Source organism: Necator americanus, chromosome I, assembly GCF_031761385.1.
Source record: "Necator americanus strain Aroian chromosome I, whole genome shotgun sequence".
Lineage (NCBI taxonomy): Eukaryota > Metazoa > Nematoda > Chromadorea > Rhabditida > Ancylostomatidae > Necator > Necator americanus.
In genome coordinates this window covers 27571912-27593972 of record NC_087371.1, presented here as the reverse complement: position 1 = coordinate 27593972, position 22061 = coordinate 27571912, and the positions used below count along the sequence as shown (strand labels likewise).

The 22061-nt window shown below is 39.1% G+C and overlaps 2 protein-coding genes across 3 annotated transcripts; both read left to right on the top strand.

Moving 5' to 3' along the window:
* Positions 1-1214: 1214 nt before the first annotated feature.
* Positions 1215-4829, top strand: RB195_007036 (uncharacterized protein; the record flags this gene model as incomplete). Its single annotated transcript, XM_013439838.2, has 4 exons — positions 1215-1363; positions 1433-1615; positions 2112-2216; positions 4622-4829. The coding sequence occupies 4 exons, from the start codon at positions 1215-1217 to the stop codon at positions 4827-4829; spliced, it is 645 nt and encodes a 214-aa protein (XP_013295292.2).
* A 369-nt stretch (positions 4830-5198) lies between these two features.
* Positions 5199-12461, top strand: RB195_007035 (uncharacterized protein; the record flags this gene model as incomplete). Of its 2 annotated transcripts, none has more annotated exons than XM_064180447.1 (17): positions 5199-5278; positions 6104-6194; positions 6820-6920; positions 6971-7121; positions 7190-7295; positions 7708-7804; positions 7882-7939; positions 8218-8395; positions 8453-8555; positions 8645-8735; positions 8955-9098; positions 9188-9316; positions 9378-9476; positions 10218-10325; positions 10406-10610; positions 11098-11222; positions 12195-12461. In XM_064180447.1, the coding sequence occupies 17 exons, from the start codon at positions 5199-5201 to the stop codon at positions 12459-12461; spliced, it is 2133 nt and encodes a 710-aa protein (XP_064037318.1). The 2 variants fall into 2 exon arrangements, with proteins under 2 accessions (XP_064037318.1, XP_064037319.1); XM_064180448.1 differs by having other exon boundaries at positions 6104-6224.
* Between the last annotated feature and the right edge of the window lie 9600 nt (positions 12462-22061).

The following is a 22061-nucleotide window of genomic DNA, read 5'->3' as shown; positions in this document are numbered from 1 at the left end:
AGGGAGGCGCATCGGAGCGGAATTCGTTCATGATAACTAGCGGGCGGAGCTTCACGTTCACTTGTGGCTTCAAATTCAGTTCTGTTGTCGTTCGTTATTCCGACAACTTGGCTGTTCTTTCCGTTTCGCTGCTTTCGAGCAGTAAAGATTATATTTAGGCATTCACATATCTGTTTTACCTTCTAGGGGCAAACACACCCCGTTTCCCGTCGCACTCGTAACCTCATCAAATGGATTTCTTAGCAAAATTTCCCATTAAGCTTCTATACTTAAAAACAACATGCACACAAAAAGAAACGCGTAGGTGTCAACACTTCAGTGTTCTTCAATTTATGTTCAGAATCTGTCAAATAACTAAATTAACTATGTTAATGTCTTGTCCTTTTATTCTAAACATGTTAGTGCAGACAGAAAACGAGGAAAATGTGGGAATGGGAAAACGGGAACGGAACTCAGCCGCGCATTTATTTCTGGAGCCTCTATATTCTCTTTTTTTTTTCTTGTAGGTTAGTGGGTTTGGCCTACATGTCATAGATCCTCTAAACTAATCTTTGGATTTTAGGGCTTAAGAAATAAACTGACTTAATTACACCGCATTTAATCCAACTGATTTAATTATTCATCTCCAGAAATAAGCGATTCGCGATGTTTTCCACCCCACACTTTAACCCAGAAAACTTCCCATTCACAGTCGGAACCAAATGTCTTCAACCGGTTGACCGCGACGAATCCACCCGCGGACGGACGGGAACTCGGAACTCTTTCTTTGCTTCGGACACACGCCCCCCCCCCCTCCCCCTTTGTCCCCTTTGTCCCCTTCCCCAATCAAAGGCCCATCGCGATCACATATCGGCTGAATACATTCGGCGGTGCCTATTGTACATATACACACACACGTTTTTAGCCATATACTCTATATATAGTTGTCATTGAAATAACATTTTCATAAAAGAGAATCAGCACTGTTTGGCTCGAATACTCGCGGAATCACACAAAAAAAAGCTGCGAAAGCACATTTAACAGCGAAAATTTCCTTCACCAATAATCCTTATCCGTTCATTGCTCCTATCTGTACGAGTTACCACGACGACCCGATAGCGATCCCTAACTCCCTTTCTTTTCAAAATCCGAATTCTTTCATTTTCTATCACTATTTTCCTCGTCTGTCCATGCTTTCGAGTACATCTGAAGATTAATGAGCACTTTCCAGGGGTATGGTTGATGGTGACTCAAGTGGAACAGCTGATAAGACGGAGAAATTCAGAATTGAAATTGTTCAAAAATGTTTTGGAGCATCTTCAGGACATCACGATGACGACGTGGATCTCGCTTATTTTATAGAGGCCTATGAAGAATTGAATAAGTGAGTTTGTTTTGAATTCATTTCTACCAAAGCCTTACTGACTTTTTTTTTTACTAGTTAATGGTTTAGGTTTATTGGCTTACTAGGCAAGATATTCCATTTTGTACAAGCTGATGTCCGTGAAAAGACCACTAAATTACAAGAACTACGGCAGGAAGCCCCAAATCCTTACCGATCCGTGAAGGAAATGGTAGTATATGAACATGGAAAGAAGGATTACCCTGGCTCAAAAGCTCTTCTTGCTCTACATCGGTGCGTTGTTCTTATTTTTTTCTCCAGTTGACGCAATTTATTACCCTTTTGACTACTGTCTTTGGAAATCTAGCTAATGCATCCTTAGCATCTTGAACAAGTTTAGCAGAGCACAGAAACATAGACCTGACCTTGGGCCTTTGTTTTCTGCTGGCAGTAAAGACTGCTGCATTCATGCGAGATCATGGAAGGAATTTTTGAAAACAAAAGACCATTCTTTGTGTATCTAAAGTACATTAAAAGCGGGGCTAGACAGTTTAGTTTTACCTCTCAATGCTTCGTCATTTCTGGTTTTTAACCATTTAGAAGCTGTGTAGGTTCTAACTCTCACCGTCCACCCTTGCTACCCTCAGTTCCACTCTAAATTTCTGAGATAAAAAGTCCATATAGTAACAGTACTCTAGCACTTATTATTTCAATAGACCGATGTTTTTTGGATGGAATTTATGGATGCGGGATTATGACTGCTTCTTTGCATATATTGTACTTTTTCCAGTGCTTTGGAATTCATTTGTGCCTTCATCAGAGGATTAGCTCAAAGTACGAACGAGGACAGTGTATCTGCCATATGTCGAAGAACCTATCAGGACACATTGGCTAGGTTAGTGTTCCTACGCAGAATTCATAGTTAGGAAGTCTTTGTAAAATCTTGCATCAGGAGCTCCATTTATGTCGTCTTCTGGAATGGTCGTCTTGTTATTTGTTGTAATTTTTAAGACGAACTAATTCTGGAATGGGTGATTCAGTTCCAGTGACTGACTCTAATTCTTGAATATCAGGTTCCTAAAAAAGTCGGTTCTATTTTCGGATCGCATATTAGGTCTATCCCGCAAATTCATCTTTCGTATTTTGTTGGTTGAGACACGTGGAACCATTCGTAAGCCTCTCGTTTTATTATTATGCAAAACTGTTGTCCGCAATTTCTGCAGTCCAAGCAATACACAGAATTAAATCGTCACATTCGTCCCCCGCTTGGCGAAGGCAATGTAAACAGATGCACGGCGCAGCTTTGGTTCAATACTTCCTGCTTTGCAATTTTGCGTCGGTAACTTTTGCGGTTCATCCCGATTGAGGGCCTCGCAGGACGACACTCTACGTGTGGTTGGGATGAGCTGCAAAATTTAGGGCGAATTCAAGTCCATACAACATTCACGCTATTTTCACAGTTTTCTCGAGAATTTCCGAAAGAGTTCAAATGGTGCCTTTTCTGAACATTTGTTTTTGTTTCGAAAGACATCGGAAAGATAGGATTTACTGGTGTTCGATTTCTGATTAATATATCGAACATCTCTTTGAAACAGTGCTCTGGTACTACTGCATGTCTAACAAAAACTGCGAAATCAGCAGAACACATATCTCAGAGCATCTATTCATTCCTGGTCACTAAACCGAATACCCCTGAGTGCGAGAATAATAAGTTGTTGCGGTTGGATGAATTTTAAAGGTGTAATAACAACACAAAAGAATGGTGTCCAAAGTAGTTCAAAGTAATCGTTCAATTATTCCGTCCCACAATGCGCAATAATAATAAATTCCTCCCAAAGTAATTTTTTTTTAACACAATTTGGGTTACCCAAGCCTATTAGAATTAGCAACCAATTGCTTTTTGAACAGACTTTTCCAGCACAAATTTTCACATTTTGCATTGTTTTAAAGTAAATTCAGGAATTAGAAGTGATTTATGAATAGATTGAAGTGAGTGAAGGCCGAAACATTTTTAAGATGTTGCGACAAATGAGTAGCGAAGGATTAAATTCACTTTTTTGAACCAATGGAAAAATCAGCCAAGGCGGCGAAAAATTTTTGTGCTTTATGTAGGCGTGTTGATTAATAACGTGAAGTCGTTGGGAGCGCTGTAGCTCAGGGTCGATATGAAATTTAAAATCAAGTCATGTTCGGCTTTTTCGTTCCTTTTTGAACGTGACAACAAAAATAAATCGACATTCCAAGCACAATGTAAAACTAACATTTCCAATTATCCTACTTTTCGAAGGATTGACGGTCGGTTGATTTACTTGTTAGATCGAGTAACTTGGTTACAAGCTGATCCAGTGGGGACTTCCCTTTCCCACCTATCTGAATAGGCACAGGAAATATTCATGTTTGTAATTCACTTCTCTACTCTAAATAAATTATTCTAAATACATAAATAAATAAACTTCTCTACTCGGTACCAAAACCATTGGTATGTGTACATTAATCAAACTTCACTGGTATTAGCTGGGTATTTTTTTTGCCTGAAGTCGTTCGTCATCTTCAGCAAAAAGACAATAGAAAAACTTGAAAGCATAAGCGCAGTTCGTCTTGCAGAATCATAATAGTAATTGACGTTTTTATTGATTTGGAGATAACAAGCGCATCAGCTGATAATTGGAATCGATGCTCACATTTCAAAGGGAGCGCTCCAAGAATTGAAGGTATGGACATCTCTGGTGCTATGCAAATAAGTCGCTTTTTTTTCATAAATTCTTTGCTCATGATTGCAGTAGTTCGTTACTCCGTTTAATCCCCCTCTTGCTTTTGAACTTTCTTCCATTTATTCTGGAAAATTTCGCTCAAAAAAGGAAGTGATATTGAAAATCGATACGGCAGAAAATCTTCGATCAAAGATCATACTGTTGTCTGCACTAAAATGACTTGCTTAATAATTGATTTTTTTAAAACCGTTGTTCTAGTTTTCTTAATGTGTTATGCTTTCCGTTGCGTGGGTCTCCATTTATCATTCCCTTAATTTATGTCTCCATTTAAGGTATGCGTATTTGGACTGACAATACGTTTCTTCGATCTTATTTATACCATTTCATTTCATTTTCTTCTCATGTGTGACAGTAGAATCTTAAAAAAGCGACGTTGGTCCTTAAGAATCTGCGAGATTTCTTTCTCGATGTTTATGATTCGGTAATGTTAGAAGGATTACTTGCTTCGCGAATCTAAACGCCTTTCAAACCCACAATGCCAACCAAACACCACTTTTCGCATTTGCTGAAAGTTGTTTTTTTTTTTTAGATTTCATCCGTGGGTTATACGAAAAGCAGTCGGCCTAGCGTCCTACACTCTTCCTTCACGAGGGGAGTTGATCACTTCCATCCATGGGGACATACCTGAGGAGCACTATGTGCGCGAAGTTCTATCGGATGTCGTCGCTAAAATCCAAATAGTCCATGGAAGAGTTGATATGATTTACACCAAATATGATCTACACGCCCTTGTTTGATTCACGTGTCTTTCGTTCCACTTGGTCGAACCGCATTTTTCTCGATGTATTTTTTCATGACCTTATTTTCGCTTGTATGTATACTTTGTAGTTACTACAACCGGTTCTTTTGGTTCTGGAACTACAATGAGCACTCACTGCCCAACGTGTCTCAGTGGTGCTCTATAGTGGTTTGTACACTTGCCGTTGCACGAGTAGTCCGTACCTCCTGGGTCCATTCCTTTCTTGTCAGCACAATTTGTGAGGATAACCTCAATAAATAAAGCTTCCTTCTAAAGTATTTGATTTGCGAATGTGTCCAACACGCTCAAATCACTATCGACTACATCCTGAATATTATGGAATTGTGATAATTTTTCTTCTGAAGTGATGGCGAATTGCGAGAAGTGGATAACGCGAAGTGTACGCAGTCTGCCTATTGGATCTGTTGCGTTCGATCAGACCAATGCGTATGTATTTCATTTTTTTCGGAATCTTTAATAGGGGTTGAACCTATTGGTTCAAAAAGCAAAGGTCTCAGCAATTTTCTTTGTTACCTTCTATACCTGTCGAGTAACCTTTCTATTTTATTCAATTGCATATAATGTACACCCGCTGTACTTCCTCGTCTCTTTTCTGGTTCCTATTTTTGTAAAAAGTTTGTAAAGCAGGACACCACAGCTCAAGGACCGTCGCTCCTATGTTCCCCTCTTCCACCCCTCCCCTCCCCCCCCACCCCTCCAAAAAAAAGCATGAAGAGTATGGCTAGTGGATTTCTGTTGTGGTGTTGAGTTAAAGGAAAATGATTATTGACCAAATGTGGTTATCTCCACAATCTGGATTAGACTTTGCAGATCCAGAGAGCTGCACTAAACACGTCATTTTTTATTAATTTAACTCGCTGATATTTTCTTCAAATTGGAATTCTGCCGTTATGATAGAGATACAAAGGGGAATTATTTTCCACCGGTCCTTAGGGCATTACCATTTCAAGGCTTTATACTTGCTTCAGAGTCGTTTTATGTGGGAACCATGTAGTAAAAAAAAACATGCTCCTAACAAATACGGCTAAAGTAAGAAGTGTTTGTACGAGAAAAAAAAACCTTGGTTTTGCATTTTATTTTATCAGAAAAGAATTGAAGTCCAACTGTTTGGTCCATTCATAACTTCTCGTCGTTTGGTGGTTGTTTCGGAAGATACCTCTCACAGACACTACTTGTTGTCAATGTTTGCTTCTGTTCATTTGTGTTGTTGATGAAAAAAAAACTAATTGGGGATTATTTGTTTTCTTCTAGTGTTGCTGCTACGTGTGTTGGCAGTGATTGCGTGCTTTATTCGGTCTCCAGTGGTAAACGTGTTGCTGTTCTAGAGCACACCGATGACCTGGTATCAGCTTTTTTCGTGGAGAAAGATAAGGCAAGATTTCCTTTCATTTTTTTTGAAGATTTTGTATTCCAAACGATGTGAATATCATGTTTGAACATTTTATAAGGTGTGAGCAATATTTTCTTTAAAAAAACATGTTTCGAAAAATTGTGATCACATGCTTCTAAACGTTTTTCTCTTGAGGCTTTCTTGTTGAGTGCTCATAAGTTTTCCCTCATTCCTTGAGGAGAATCCGGAAAATGTGGTGTGCACTCTTCTGCATGTAATGACAGCTTTATAACTTGACGTGAATTGAATAGATATTTTTGTGATGGCGCAATAAATAGGGAAGTTCCGAAGAGTGCTCATATACTTGCTTAGAATTCATGATGCTCTCTGATTTAGCCAAACCCGTTTGCATTGCATCTACACCGGGGTCATTATAGAAATTTAGAAATGTTCATGGGAGAAAAGTGTATGCAGAGTTTTGTTATCTATATTTGAATGGAGGCACGCTTGAGTTGCAATGTAATTCAAGAATGAAAAAAATACTTGATTCACTGTAAAGTTATAGGTCTAACGGTGATTCTATCCACATTTATTATCTCATCCCAGGTTGCTATCTTGTCAAAGGTTTTGAATTTAGCTGTTAGCTTTCACAAAAAATGGTGAGGTGGTGGAATGGGCAGTATCGGGTGAGAAACCTGCACAACTCTCGTCCCATAAAGTTACAGCCTTTCCTGTACGGTGAGTTGTGTAACCAACTAGAATTTCTTTCGTAAGCAATTTTCTTTAAGGAAAGCGTTCTTTCTACATGATGAGAAACGTTGTGTAGTAGTTGTGGATCATGGATCTCATCTCACTGTTAACAATCTTATGAGTGAAAAATCTCTTGCTACCATTGCTAATCTTCCTGCTGATCTTCGAAATGAGCAGATTGCTGTGACGGTGAGTTACTTTCCTTCGCTTTCTTTGTAGTTTTACTAAGTCTATTTTTCAATCTTCTATCTTCTTAGAGTCATTATGTTACTTACTGCAACGGCAAGGAAGTCTTTGTGATTCCGTTCGAAGAGGACTCAGACTTTCCTCCCAGCAATTATACGTGTAAGACACATATTGAAGGTAAGTGAAAGTTGGACGGTTCTTTTAAAATGTAGGTTTAATGGGTCAAGACGACGAGGAGCGCGGTGCGGTTGTGTAAGAGATTGCGCACGAAGCGGCTTGGTGGAAATAGTGGTTGGAGTCGAAGTGTGGTCGAGGTATTGCGAACTGCAGCAAAGAGTGGTAGCAGGTGCCCTCACTCGTTCCTAAGCCTCCACCGCACCGCTTCAAAATCACTCACGCAACTGCACGGTGCTTCATATCGTTTTGATTCCACTATAGCCAGTTTGGCAAAGTTTTCCGAAATCGGCAGACTTTCTATAATGACTGAGTGCATCATCAACCTTTAATATTTTTGCAACATTTTTCCTAATTCTATCATTTACCCTCGACTTGAATTTGTTCTTTTGCCAGTTGCCAATGTATATTTCAGGATTAGGAGATCGAAACGCCGACAATGTTTTTGTCAGGATCACAGCGCTAGGAGATACTATCGCTGCGACACTCGCCATTGGAAGAGTTTATATATGGTGAGCAGTGAAAAATGTCCCGTTATTTTATTCGTTTGATCTCTGCATTTCTTATAAAATAGCGGCTGTTCTTGTAGGTCCCATGTTTCGAAGAAAGGCATACAAGATTCTGCTTTCACCATCCACTGGCACAAGGTTATTCTTCTCAATTTCCTCATGAATTCGTTAAAGAGCGTATTTGTTCATATTGCTATCTTTTATTTCGAAAGGAGAACAATTTAGCTTTTCACAAGGACAATTTTGTCTATTTTTGTTCTTTTTTTTTGTGGGGGGGAGGGGAGTTTAATCGTATATAATTGTTTTATCACAATGAGACTCAACTCACTAGGAATTGTACTATTTTTGAATCAAATCAGTTTATGAGAAGAAAAACTGTGAACTTTGCCATGTTCTTTGCAAAAAAAAAAGTTTAGGTAGCTCCTAGCATAGCATTAACACAGTTTGGTGGGTTGCTGTCTGCTGGAGCAGAAGCTGTACTGTGCAAATTCACGCTCAGTGGAGCAGGTCGACCAAACATGCTTCCTCGCCTCCCCGCTCCTGTTCGCGACTTGGCCATTTCCGCGGATGCAAGCCATGTGGCAGTGATTCTAGGTATGTTTCGTCTGCTCGCCATATAATGCGGTTCTATCACTACAGAACTTGTTACAGAAGATAATTCGCTGCATGTGGTGGCCACTGCAAGCATGAATGTGCTTTCAACACTCGAAACTGTGGTTAATTGCAATCGGTCACTGAAGTCTGTTTTTACAACGTATGTCATGGAGCTACTTCCGATTTTTTTTTCACAACTCTTACTTCTCCATTACTCTCTTTTCCTTCAACGAGAAAATACATTTATAGGGATCCCTGTTCACCAGGAATGTTGGTAATGAATGGCAAACCGGGTTCTTTACAGTGGATAAGTAGCACTGATTCCAAAACTTTTCGTCAGGTATGATTTCCTTCTACTATCTTTCAATTTCTTTTTGTTCCTGCTAAGTCCTTTTTCCTTTTTTCAGTTATTTTTTTCAGTAATTCCACAGAAGATTTCTTCGTTTCGTTTTCTCTTTGTTAGAGCTATGTGGTTATTTTTCTGTCTGATAAACTTTATTTTATTTCGAAGTGCTTTTGAAATCCGTGCTCCCATGTATTATATGAAGTTTTATTTTAGACGTGCTTTTCTTTGGAGAACGTAGCCGACGGTGACATGTCTTTTGCTGGCATCACTCAAACTTTTCCGGATGTGGAGCAGGTCTTTTTCACAAAATCAACTATAGTCACTCTTGAAACAGTCATCAACTTCGAAGAAGAACATGTGGGATCCTTCATTTTCTTCCTTCTAAGACCTTTGTTCGGTTTTTTTTTTTCCTTTTGAATATGTTGTTATCATTCTTTTTTTTTCAGAAGCGGCTTCGTTTTTGGGAGCGTTCGCAAAAAAGCGATTCAGCAGTTCAAATAGTGGAATCTTTTATTGTCTCAAAAGACACTGTAAGCATAACTGGTTGCAAGCAACCGTCCTCGAACGCGGAAGAAGTGAGAGATTTCCTCAATTGTGATGGTAAAGTTGTTTTCCGTTTTGAATAGACCAATTTAGATGTTTTTATCCGTAATGAAGAGCGGGAAGGTCAACGTTTGGATCCCTCGTGAAGAAGGAACACGCTTTAAACTGGATCCAGTTCGACAAATTGACCGGGTACATGGCAGTTGCTTTTTTTGCCGCTACGTTTATTTGGTTAGCTTATTGTGCGACTAGTCCATAAGAGAATCTTGTTTTTAACTAGTTTCATCAAGAAATTGGACTGTTTTGAATTTTGGTGTAAATTTATTTCGAGACAAATTTCAGAGAAATTTCCTTTTGGCTTTTTAAGTAATTGTATCGGTGACTATTGGCCTGTTTGGCTGTTATGCTAGAATTTTTTCCTTGTGTTAATGGATACGTTTGATATCTGTCCAAATTCTATATGTAGTATGGGATATATTGAAGTCGTTGTATTTTGTTGAAGTGATACTGTGGAAAACCTTATAGAAATTTCTGTTGACCATTTGGCCAATGAATTTCGCAAAATTTTCAGACCCCTATTGATTGTATTATCTTCTGGATTTCGTTTGGGAATATTTTTCCGAAATCTTTCTTATTTGGACTTTGGAAATACTGCTGGTGGTCTGTGAGAGGGTTTAGTATCCAGAAAAAATTTCATTGGCAAAAAAAAGAATGTCGTCTTTGAAATTAGTGATGGCATAGAACAACACGCAATAAGTAAGTATGAAGTAAAGTAAAGAACCCTAAGATTTAACCTTTTTAATTTTTAGCTGAATTTTGGAAACTTTATCTCTCTTTCCTTCTCTCGGACATGCAGTAATATATAGGATTTTTTACAGTACTTACGAATTTAGGCGAATTTTTGACAAAGAAATATTTCTATCGTAATTATAGCAGTATGAATTCCGCATTGGTTCCGTAATCCATAACAAGATGTGGGCGTCGGCGCATCCGGAAGGTGCAAACGATACTGATGTGGTTGTAATCTGGAATACGTCCGACGTTAGTTGTTCTTTAAGAAATCGATCACCGCCTTTTGATAGTGCAAAAATTTTCTTGTTGATGAAAATACATCCATTCAGATGAGTGAGATCGATGTCCTGCGCACGGACGGACGGGTTAGCTCGGTTCAATTCGACGAGAAGAGCCATCTAGTTTGCGCTACTGACAAAGCAGTGCGATGTTGGAAGCACACGGCAATGCAGTTCGAGTTTTTATGGATTGTGGAACAACCATTAATGATTCACGTCAGCTCCTTTGGAGGTTTTGCTTGGCATGAGAACGACGGTGAGTCTGTACACAGACTGTATTGATTTTTGATGAGCTGTACACGAGGTTGTTAATTGATTTTATTGCCTAACGTTGCGGGAAATCGCTTTCTGCAGTTCCTGAAATGGGCGATTCAATCACAATCTAAGCGAGTTTAACAACCTCGTGTTCAGCTCATCGAAAATCAATAAAACATCTTATTATGCCGGGGTTCATGAAAAGTCGAACATTACGAGTGCGCGGATTGTACCGGCTATGATATAAATATCTTCCTTTGATGTGCGTGAAAAGAAATTATTCCGTTTTTCGAGCTGATTTAGAAAGTCCTAGATAATTGGAAATCGTTTACATGACATTTGACCTAGAACACATTTTGTAGTATTCACTTCCTCATGGATACTAATGAAATCTCCGTGGAAAAATGACGAATGCTTCCATGTGGCGAAATGAAATACGAATAATTACCAGCAGTGGATAACAATTTTAATCTCGTTATAGTTTTCAGTGATGGAATTCGATGTTGAGACTGCTGCGCTCACATCTTCGTTCCACTTCGCAGCTCCTATAACTGATCTCCTTGCAACAAAAGATGACAGTGAACAAGTGATAGTTGTTGCAAGATCCGAGAAAGTGAGTTTTGCTTTTCTTACCTCATATTCATGCCGCTGTAGTAGTTGAATACTTCATGGTTTTTATGTTTTCTTATTTTTCCAACAAGGTTCTGGTCAAACTTCTTTTATGACCTGACGTCTCGACAATTTCGTCTTTATCGAAGGCCTGGTTCGAGGGTTTTGATGCTATGTATATCACTCCTCTTCCTCTCTTTACCAAGCCTCGATATCGTTGTAAATATGGGACATCGAGGCTCGGCAATACAATACCACGCAAGAATGCCATACAGGAAAAAACTGACCAGTCTCACTGACTAGCGGAGCTGGTGGTACAGAGCGTTTTTTTTTACAGATTTTCTCATCTATACACTGTGTAGTATCCTTGAGTATTGCTGTGTGAATACCGTTAAATAGCTGCATTTGGGACAATCTTACAGGTTAGGAACTAAAAATGAACTCAGCTCTCTCTCTTTTTCTCCAGGCCACTGATAAAAATGAATGTAGAAACGTCAATCCATAAATAAAGCTTCGTCAGAACCTCGCTGGCAAAACAAGAAAACACAATTCCAGTTCACAATGTCGAGGTTTCAGGAAGAGAGGACTTACTCTTCCAAGAAGAACTATGAGGAGATTACCTCATAGTTCTTCTTGGAAGGCTGACTGGTCATCTACAACAGTTATAGAAGCTTTTTCAAACTTATGAGTGCGGCTTGAATTTTTTGGCAGTCTGATTTTACTTTTTCGGAGATGCTGGGTTCCACGCACCAAATTCAAATTCTCATAGAAATTGTGAAATATATCCTTGATGTCAACCTTCGCCGTTATTTCGAATAAATGATTGAAAAATCGGAAAGTTGGAAATTGGAATGAGTGGAAATTCCTGAATATGAACCGGAAACCGAAAATCTTTCGAGAATTGAGAGTATAGTTAGAAACATTTATTGATAGGTATCTGAAAAACATGATTTCTATGGCAGAATAATTTCTTCAGGGTTTACTGTTCGCCTGTCCAAAGTCGCATCAGACAAAGAAAGCGGAGGAGTCGTCGAACGTAGCAGGGAAAACTCCTTTTGCCTCACTTGCTCCAGTGGAAACGTCGGCTCAAACGCCATCGTCGGGCGCTCCTTTGAGGCCAGCGGCGAAGACCGCAGCCGTACATTTGTTTGATGGTCCGTGTCACGCTCTTCCACCTGTTTCTCATCTTGCACCATTATTTATTGCTCAATGTTTGGCACCACCACTCCCAGAAAAAAGATGATTTCGTGTGGTACCATGCACTTCTTTTTACTGGCGCATTCTGTATTATGCACGATCTCTTTAGGTTATTTTGAAAAGCGCGCATTGTATACCTCCAAGTTCCCCGAATATTCTTACATATTTTCCCATAAATTTCCTTTCAAATTTGAGAAAATCAATGTTATGTGGCCTGAAGTCTTGCAAAGTTCATGTCCAGGAAATTCAAACTAAAACCAGATTTTAAGAATTCCATGAACATATTCTGTACAGGGTTCTACTGTAATTTTCGCAAACAATCATACATTCAAAAATGTTCTCTGGTATAAAGTTGTAGACTGTTTTCTGTTGAAATCAAATTTAAAAAAATCCACAAATCAAACCAAATTTTCTAGGCCATCGAGGGATATATTTGTAGCCACTCCATACATGTCTTTTCATCCAAAATGAGTTTCATTTCTGAAATTCACTCTTCGAAAACTTTTGCAAGATAAATTTTAGTTCTATTCAAATTACCCAGTATGCATAGTTGTCCTATCCAACACTATAGTTATAGAATCTTCGTCTTTTTTCTTCTTGTTATCGATGTTATTTTTGTTTGATTTATTGTTGATTTTGTTCTTGTTATTTGTGGATTTTCATGTTCTATGTAGAGTTGTAACAATGTGTAAGTCCTTGTTTTGCTTAACCCCGCTTTCATTCCGTGTTCAGTCATAAATCTCTGGAGGATCTGATCTGTTGGTACCACGACACGTTGTGTCCATCACTGACTTGGCACGGGTATCATTGCGCTTGATCTTGCGCAATCAATCTGTCCTCATTTGCATTCCGGCGGCCACTCCTCAACGGACAAATATTTATCCACACATGAAATACGAGTGTTTTCAAGCGTAGAGAACAACAAAATATGAGAGTATGGATGAGTAGACAAAAAGCTGTGTGGAACTGTATTCACGCACTACTAGTTCTGTTAGTAAGAACCATTAGCTTTGACTCAGGGTTGACATCATCGAGGAGAGTGAAATAGTGAGGATGAGATTGTTCCACACCGTCTGGACTCTGTTGTGGTTGTTTGCGCAGGGTATTGCCTATTTCTGGTACCGCATAATTTAAAGGCATCACCCCACGAATCCGAGTACGGATTTCAGGTGGAGTATTCGTATGCAGGATAGTAGATTATGGAGAGGGGGGTTCCGTTCATTTCTTCCTAATTGCCGTAAAAACGGCCCGGAAGATGCAGCGAGTGCACAAGGCTGGCGCGCTCCAATCGAACCCGTTGTAGAAAATAGCGCATCAGGGCGTTCGAAGCCGTATCTTCCGGGCGATTTTTACGGCAATTAGGAAAAAGTGGACGGAATCACCCTTCTCTCTACAATCTACGATCCCGTATACGAATACTCCACCTGAAATCCGTACCACCTCAGATTCGTGGAGTGATGCCTTTAATTAAATATAGAATCTTCTATTATTGTTAGAGAAAGTAGGCTTAATCGGTGTGCTGATATCATTACCTGAGGCGGTTGCCGGCATTTTCGGCGAGACCGTTCATTCTTGAACGCAGCTTCGTCCAAACCTTCTCGATATCCAGTGAGAACTGCAGCACGAAATCCATCCATTCATCACCGTTCCATATCCTACGAGACTTAGCGCATCGCTTGAACTGCGTATCGCCGAACCGAGTGACCCGAGTACCTCAGGGCGACCATGTCCAGCAGTTCAGCGTAACGAAACGGAGAGTTCTTACCAAAGATTCCATGCTCCCTGTAGGTATACGACCTTTTTGGGTAGGATTTAGGCACTGTGCTGGACAACAGCACCTTTTGCAAGAACCTGTTAGAGGACATTCTCGAAAATGAATTCCTGGACCTTCAGAATTAGGTATTTCGCCAAAAATCTGTAATATGGTCCAGCAAATGAATCCACACATGGATCAAACAAAACAAGGACAGTAGCAGAGCAGAACACTTTTGAAGTAATAATCATATTTTCTTTTATTTCACACTATCATCGCCTAGTTGGTAGATCTCCACCGCATCTTATCTTTATTGTGAAAGAAATACTGCAATGTATTTTATGTATACTAATAGCTCAGATCGTATGTTTTTTTATTTATATAAGGTTAAACTGACTAGGTGCACATTTTGCTATTTAAGTGATTTTACAGGAAACTGGGAGAGCAGCGTTTCAATTAATTATTTACTTAACCAAGTCTTAAGTTAAGTTATCAACTTAATTATCTGGTTTAATTTAATTTTTACGAAATAGTGATTCATCTAAACGTAGTCTTAGAAGAACTGCTCAATTGGAGAGTTTGAAGAGTTCGAAAAGTTCGGATTTGGTTGAACGGATGGTGAGATCCACATCTCTGTCAGTGTATTTGGCCACCAGTATAATTCATTTCACTATCACGAAAAAATCTGCAGAAGGATTGTGCAGGAAAAATAAAAGGAAATGGAAGAAAGTGCACCGTAAGCATAGCCGATCACCCGGATGTGTTCAACTAAGAGTAAACGCAATGAGTTTGTCGCAACACACATTTTTTTCCGTATTCGCTGGCACTTACCCTCTTTTCTTCGGCGTTCATCGAAATCGAAGGCGGATCACATTCACCCGGTTCAACATATTTTGCGCACGGGTCACAGAACGTCGAAGCTGCTCCTGCGAAATTTCTTTGAAAATCTAATCAAGGATCACTTGAAAAATTTGTTTGAGATTAGAGAAGCTACCGGGTAGGTCATGGATGATCGTGGGAATAGATTGAGTTGATTTTGGATCGATTTGCTCAATCATTTAGTATTACTGTTACATGCTCGAGCGACACACACACACACACACACACACACACACACACACACACACACACACACACACACACACACACACACACACACACACACACACAAATCCATACGGCACATAACTGATACTGATGCACTTGGCTTCAGTAGCTACATCGCTGATGTCACTAATGCAGCCAAATCCTGTAAATCGAACACCATTTTAAAGTAATCTAATAAAAACAAAGATAGACCTTAAGAATTTTGAAAACAAAATCAATTCGGACAATTTCATATTTCGCTTTCGTGTTTCATTTCGGATCGAGTCGGATCGTTTCGCCTCTTCATAGACAATGCATTTTTAGATCAGGCTCTCCCGAAACTTCTCGATAGGGAGTGAAGTTCGAACCAAACCAAAATATTCAAATACTAGGTAATAGTAGGAGTTAATGAAAATTTGTGGATAATAAATAGCAGAGAAAAGAAACAGAAAGAAAGAGAGAAAACAAGTCTTCAAAACTTGCAAATCAAAAATGAATGAATGATAAATATTACCTGTAAGAATCTACTATGCCCAGGGGCTTTGTCGGAAGCGTTACGTTTAAAATTCTTTATTATTATTTTTAAAAGATTAAATACACTCTCTTTTGAGAATCGCGGACTACTTAGTGATTTCGCGCTAACGACAATGACCGAACAACAAATGGAATAGATCGTGTCATCCAGACGCTTTTAACGCCTCACCGTTGTACCATTTCGCCGAAAGCGTCGCCGTTAAACTTCCGAATTAATTAAATTAAATTTAGCTTTTAAAAAAATAAAATAAGTAAAATTAATCAATGAAAAATTAAATAAATACTATTTGAAATTACTGGAATTTACTTTTAAAAAAGACATCCGTACACGTTAATTGCTTTCCTTCCAGAGCGCAAACGCTGTCGTACAGCCTAGATCCGACGTTATTTAGGTATCGTGAGGCCGCTGCTTTTTGGACTCATCTCATCGAGTTTCGTTGGTCACAAGATCTACTTGAAAAATAAATATATCATTATTTATTATTAGAATCTTTTGCTCATGCATCTTACTGCATTTTTCGCTCGTATAAATACGATAGCTACCTTACACCTGTAAATTCGGTGGTTTTTACTTAAGGATTCATTTAAATCGCGTTAAAAACAATGAAAATAATGTCTTACCGAAGCTTCATCTCCAGTGATTATCGATCGATAGAGCGTTGTATTATTATCTTCTCCCGTGATCAACGTTCTGAAACACATTTTACAGTATTTCGAGAACATTCTCATTTCTTGAAATCTCGGCATATTTCTGTCTGTTTTTTTCTAATAGTGTGAATAGGAGATTTTTAGATGGGACCTTTATTAGTCTGACATTGCTTTTTTTAGGGAATTCTAAAAATTGTTGCAATCACCTTCCAGGGCTCTGAAGATAGAGAAAAAGCTGAAACGTCAGACTAATAAAGGTCCCATCTAAAATCCACGTAGGCAAAGTAATAGAAAAACACAGATAAAGTACATACTTCGAGAAAATTCTCGTGTCTTGGAATTTCGGTATACTTCTATCTATGTTTTTCTATTAGTGTGCCTACGGGACTTTTAAATGGGACCTTTATTGGTCTAACGTTTCGGCTTTTTCACCGGTTTCAAAGGCTTAGAAGTCGATTGGAACAATCTCTGGAATTCTCTGAGAAAAAAAAAGAAACGTTCAGCTAATAAAGGTCCCATATAAAAGCTCGTAGTCACACTAGTAGAAAACATTTACAATAGTTTATTACTCATCCTTTCATATGTTCCGAGCGTTGTTCTCGCTCTTTCTTAGCGTGGGACGTTCATAAAACGTTTTTTTCCAGCGTATACGAGTGGTGCTGGCTTGCGTTGTAGCAGCAATAACAATTCTCGTGGTGGTAATAATTCGATAATTGGTGCGCAAGCGCATACGTACACCTTCCATTATACATACAAGTAGATCTGTTCTCGTTTTCCTTCCTTGTAATGTAATCCTAAGAACTTGAAAAAGAGAAGTAGATTGGTATGCGGGCGGCTAAGAAAAGGCTACGTTCCTGGATCAACATTTACCAGGGCAAATCCTAACTTTAATAATTTAATTAATTATTTTTTCTCCAAAAATTTTCTTGGCGTAATCATGGCTACAAATTGTCGACTATCAATGCGAAGTAAGAGCCAAGATTATTAACACTTTTTATTTATTATTATTATTTATTATTATTAATTTTTATTATTATTGCTATTATTATTTTTTTGTCAGTACTCAGAAAATCAAGAGACTGATCACAAATTGCAAGGTTATTTTGAGGTGAAACAAATCATCTGAATCAATTCTAATTTTTAATTTTTAATTTTTAATCACTTTTTAAATTTCTTTTTTAAATTTTTAAATTTCTGAGTATTGCCCGTGTTCGACTGTTCTTGAATTTTGGCATGTTGAATACGTAGTTTTTTTTTATTGATTTGTTTGAGCTGTAGCCAAGATAGGTGTTGATCTTTCATTATTAACCAACAGCTAACGTTTCAGCGTTTTCGTCTTCGTCAGTCTGGAAAGAAATCAAAGCCATCCGTTACTTTTCCTTTCAAACGCCTCTTCTCATTGCAGAAAACATTTAAATGATAGAAAAACGTAAAGGAAAACAAATCGACAACGCTAACCTCATTTCTTGGATTTAATTTTAACCGTACTTTAAGTTTAATCCAACATTTTAAGTTCAGATGTTAGAAAATTTATTTATATCTACAAAAAGCATACGAACAGTGGGTAAACTCAGTCAGCAACACATCGAAAAATGCTAATCTGACTTTTTTTCATTTTCTGACTTTTTGCTAGGCTCATACAAAGCTAAGTTAATAAAAATCAATATTTTGGCTTGGCTGCAGCTCAAGCAAATCAATAAAATGTTTTGGATGTCTTTCCTTGATTAGAAGTTTTTCCTTTTGTTTATTCAGCAAACTTCAGAAGCGGTAGAATTTCTATTTCACAAAGAAAACATCTTCAACCATTTAGAGCCATAATTTATTGTGTGGATTAAAAAGACAAGAGATAGGGGATAAAACGCTGGATTGAGTTCATCGTTTCCGCCAACGCAGTCGACTTCAATTCGGAATCCTTTGAGGTTTATTTGAACAAGATATGCGGCCAAAAACAATGACTTGCGTAGGCATTTCAATTTATCAAGTCGATGTTTTTAGATCCTCGCACATAAATCTAACAAATCCCAGTTTATGGAATCCCAAGTGATCTGATGCCTATTTTATCCGCAGCTTTTAAAGGCATCACTCCACGAATCTGAAGTGGTAGGGATTTCAGGTGGAGCATTCGTATACGGGATGGGAGACTATGGAGAGAGGGGTGATTCCGTCCATTTCTTCCTAATTGTCGTAAAAAAACGGCCCGGAAGATACGGCTTCTGGCGTTCTGGAGCACTTTTTTTCTACAAGGAGTTCGACTGGAGCGCGCCAGCTTTGTGCACGCGCAGCATCTTCCGGGCCGTTTTTCACGGCAAATAGGAAGAAATGGACGGAATCACCTTCCTCTCTATAATCTACTATCCCTTATAAGAATACCCCACCTGAAATCTGCACCACCTCGGATTCGTGGGGTGATGGTGCTGCTATTCCCACAAACGGCCTAGGCTACTTGCCTTTCAATGTTGTATTCAACTGAAAACCTTACGACTTCTCTTCTGACAGTGACATGCGGAGTTCCTTGAAGTTTTTCGAAGGCGTAGATGATCGACGAGGCGTAACACATTACATGGCGTGATGATGTGCACTTATCGCGCAAGGATCGTGCCTGAGAATCACGTTGTGACTCATCCCAGACCACCGATAGAATCGTCGCGATCGCTACCGCTTGTCAGAAAATGTCACATAAGTGAGTGGGATGAAAAACCGCCCGGGGTGATGTACTAGACTGATGTGACATCAATGACTGAGAGGACGATGTAGAATATTCTGGATTGTGTAGTTGAGGATTGACCTAGTCTAATTGTTCCCGGTGCATTGACCGCAATCTGTTGAAGAGCTGTTGACATGGTGGGTGGACGATGTCTGAGAGCCTCTGAGGAGACTCTTACGTATGCCACCCACATATTGTTTCGATTACCTCATTCGCCTATATTACGATCGTATTACTTTCTGTTGCGTTCCTCCTCTGCCTAACGCCCTTACGTATGATGTGCAAGTAACTGCGTTACGTTGCGTTGCGTTGCGTTTCGTTTTTTCAACCGTTTGTCGTCGAAGCGGTTCACGACCGTTTCAATGAAGGTTTCTAGTATTATTTGTACGATTATGTAGTCGCTTTTGTTCGGCTGAAGGATAAACGTTTAGGAATATTTCCGGAACGGATGGGGTTGCTAATTTACGACCTTCCTTTACGTCTAGAAAAGATCTGTATGTCCTTTTCTAAAATTAAAGTATCTTTTCTTGCCCTTGCTAAATGAATTTTACAATTTATTCATTTTCATTAATTTATTTTTCGCTTGTTACTCTATTTGAAATTACTCCTCTAGTATTTCACTTCCTATAAAATTACTTTTTAATGGCACCAAGGTTGTGGCGTTGGTCACTCAATGATTTCATAGGCCCTAAAAGGTCAGGAAATGACCATCCTGGCTCAACGGCACTACGGAAATCCTTACCTCAGGACCTAATTTGCTAGCACCCACTAATCATCGATAGAGAACCGTTTAGAGTCTTTCTGATTCCTATTCGCACTTTCTTTCCTTTTTTCGCATGGAACTAACTCCTCCACTCTGGATCGCATCCAGACGTTTTTTCCGCTTCGCTATTGCTTCCAGAACAAAACGGCTGGAGGAGTGGTGGTGATGGTAAGTTCCGGTTAATAGCTTATTTTGTAGTGTATTCCTTGATATTTCATTTTCTGTTGTTTTTCCTATTGTTCTTTTTCTTTTCATCTCTCTTCTCTACAAAAGCAGTTGTTTCCGAGTGTAAGGTGTTAATAACCATCTTCAGAGAGTTCCGACGACCCAGCCCATAGTCGGTCTCGACCTCTGCCAATGGGAACGGTAACATATGAGTAGATGTGGTGAATAAATGTGACACGAAATATTTCTGGATAATAAAAGAGGTCAAAAATGTCATGAAGAGAAAGGATAGAGGCTAAAATTGAAAGGGTGGATCGTTCCGCCTTTACTTAGACGATCCACTTTAGATTGGCATTCCTTGAGGCTCCTCAGTAGAGAAGGGAGGCTAACCCAAAAGAATTTATTCAAAAGAATCCAAAAGAAAATTAGTAGTAAAAACAGAATCAATTAAATATTAATATAGAAAAGCCAAATAGTGAAAACAGAACAAATAAGAACAAATAACTGTAATCATATTTCGATTAGGAATTTTCAGTCAGGAATCTATTAGTAAAAAAGGAAAAGAAGGAAGGAGAAAGGGCGAAAAAGAAAGGAGGAAATAAAAAAATTAAGAAAAAAAATTTAAAATTTTCGAAAAAAGCTGATTGTTTTTCTAAGGAAATCCGGGCAAAAGTGATTTATAACCGCTTTTTCATAGGTGACTTACATCAGGTCGTTTTCCTCAGTTTTCCTCAAATCTCTTCGTTCCTCTTGAATCATCTTTCAGTTAAATTCGTCTACTTCACAACAAAAGACGTATTTCCGTGATGAACTCGAAAAAATCCGAGCATCTGCTTGTTTCTATTCGTTCATTCATTTGCTATGCACACATGTATTCGCTCTGCACGCTCTCATTTTTGAAATTTCAACATTTCCCGCTGGAATCGAATCGAAAACATATTTTCTGTCCTGTTATTGCTTCCGTCCCGTCCCGGACGTCAGTGCAAACGTTCGTAAATGCAACGCAAAGGTCTTCATATAGACAGAGGCGACGAACGTGTGGATTGCCAGGGCCTTTGTCTGCGGCCAAGAGAAAAAAAATTGTCAACGACCCTGTTTCCATGCCATCATTGCGTCCCCGGCTCGATTTCCCCGGCTATTGGAATGCTGTTGTTGGATCCTGGGCAAATGCTAAGGTTGCGCGCTACGCACGTCTCGTGTGTGTGTGTCGTACGAATAACAAATCTGACGATGACAGGTGTGTAACAGATTAGAGATGGACCTTCGTCCCGTTTGCGGATCGCATTCATCAACTTTTGGCCGATGGTTAAGGATTCTATGGATTAAACATCGTTACTAACCAAGTCTACCCTCTTAGACTTCTCGCTCGGTGCTCAACCTTTTGACGACAAGACCAATAACAATCTTGGTTCTGCTCAAAAAGTAGTACACAATCAAACTCTACGATGCCAAGATTCAAAGAAGGTCGAACTTGGAACTTACTCATTTGACGACAGCTCTAGCTCACCGATTATTTTGATTTTCATTATTTTTCATGGTTTCCTAATATTTCAAAAAGTCCTTCTTTTCTTTTTATGGGGTTATTTTTGTTTGTTATTATTATTTTCTTGTTCAATATCACCTCATAAAAGTCGATTGGACCCGGATAGCGCTCTCGTCAATGGGTTATAATCATCTCCTAGTTGCGAGGTCACCTCAGCTCTCCGGACATTTTACGAACTTATCGTGGTCAATGTGCCGGATGTGACGACTATGGTGAATGTTTAAGCCGACACGAGAGGGAAAAAAACTCGGAACACGACATTTAATTCTGCGGCCGCGACCATACCATCCTACTTATCCTTTGATCGCGCCGACCCCTCTCGTCCTTAACGGTCCCGCCCTCGGCGCCCGTATCGTTGTCCTCAGATCGTAGTCGTCGACGCCACACAGTTCCCGAGCAGCTTCATGGATATCAGCATTCACATTGATTTCAAATTTACGCAGATTTTTT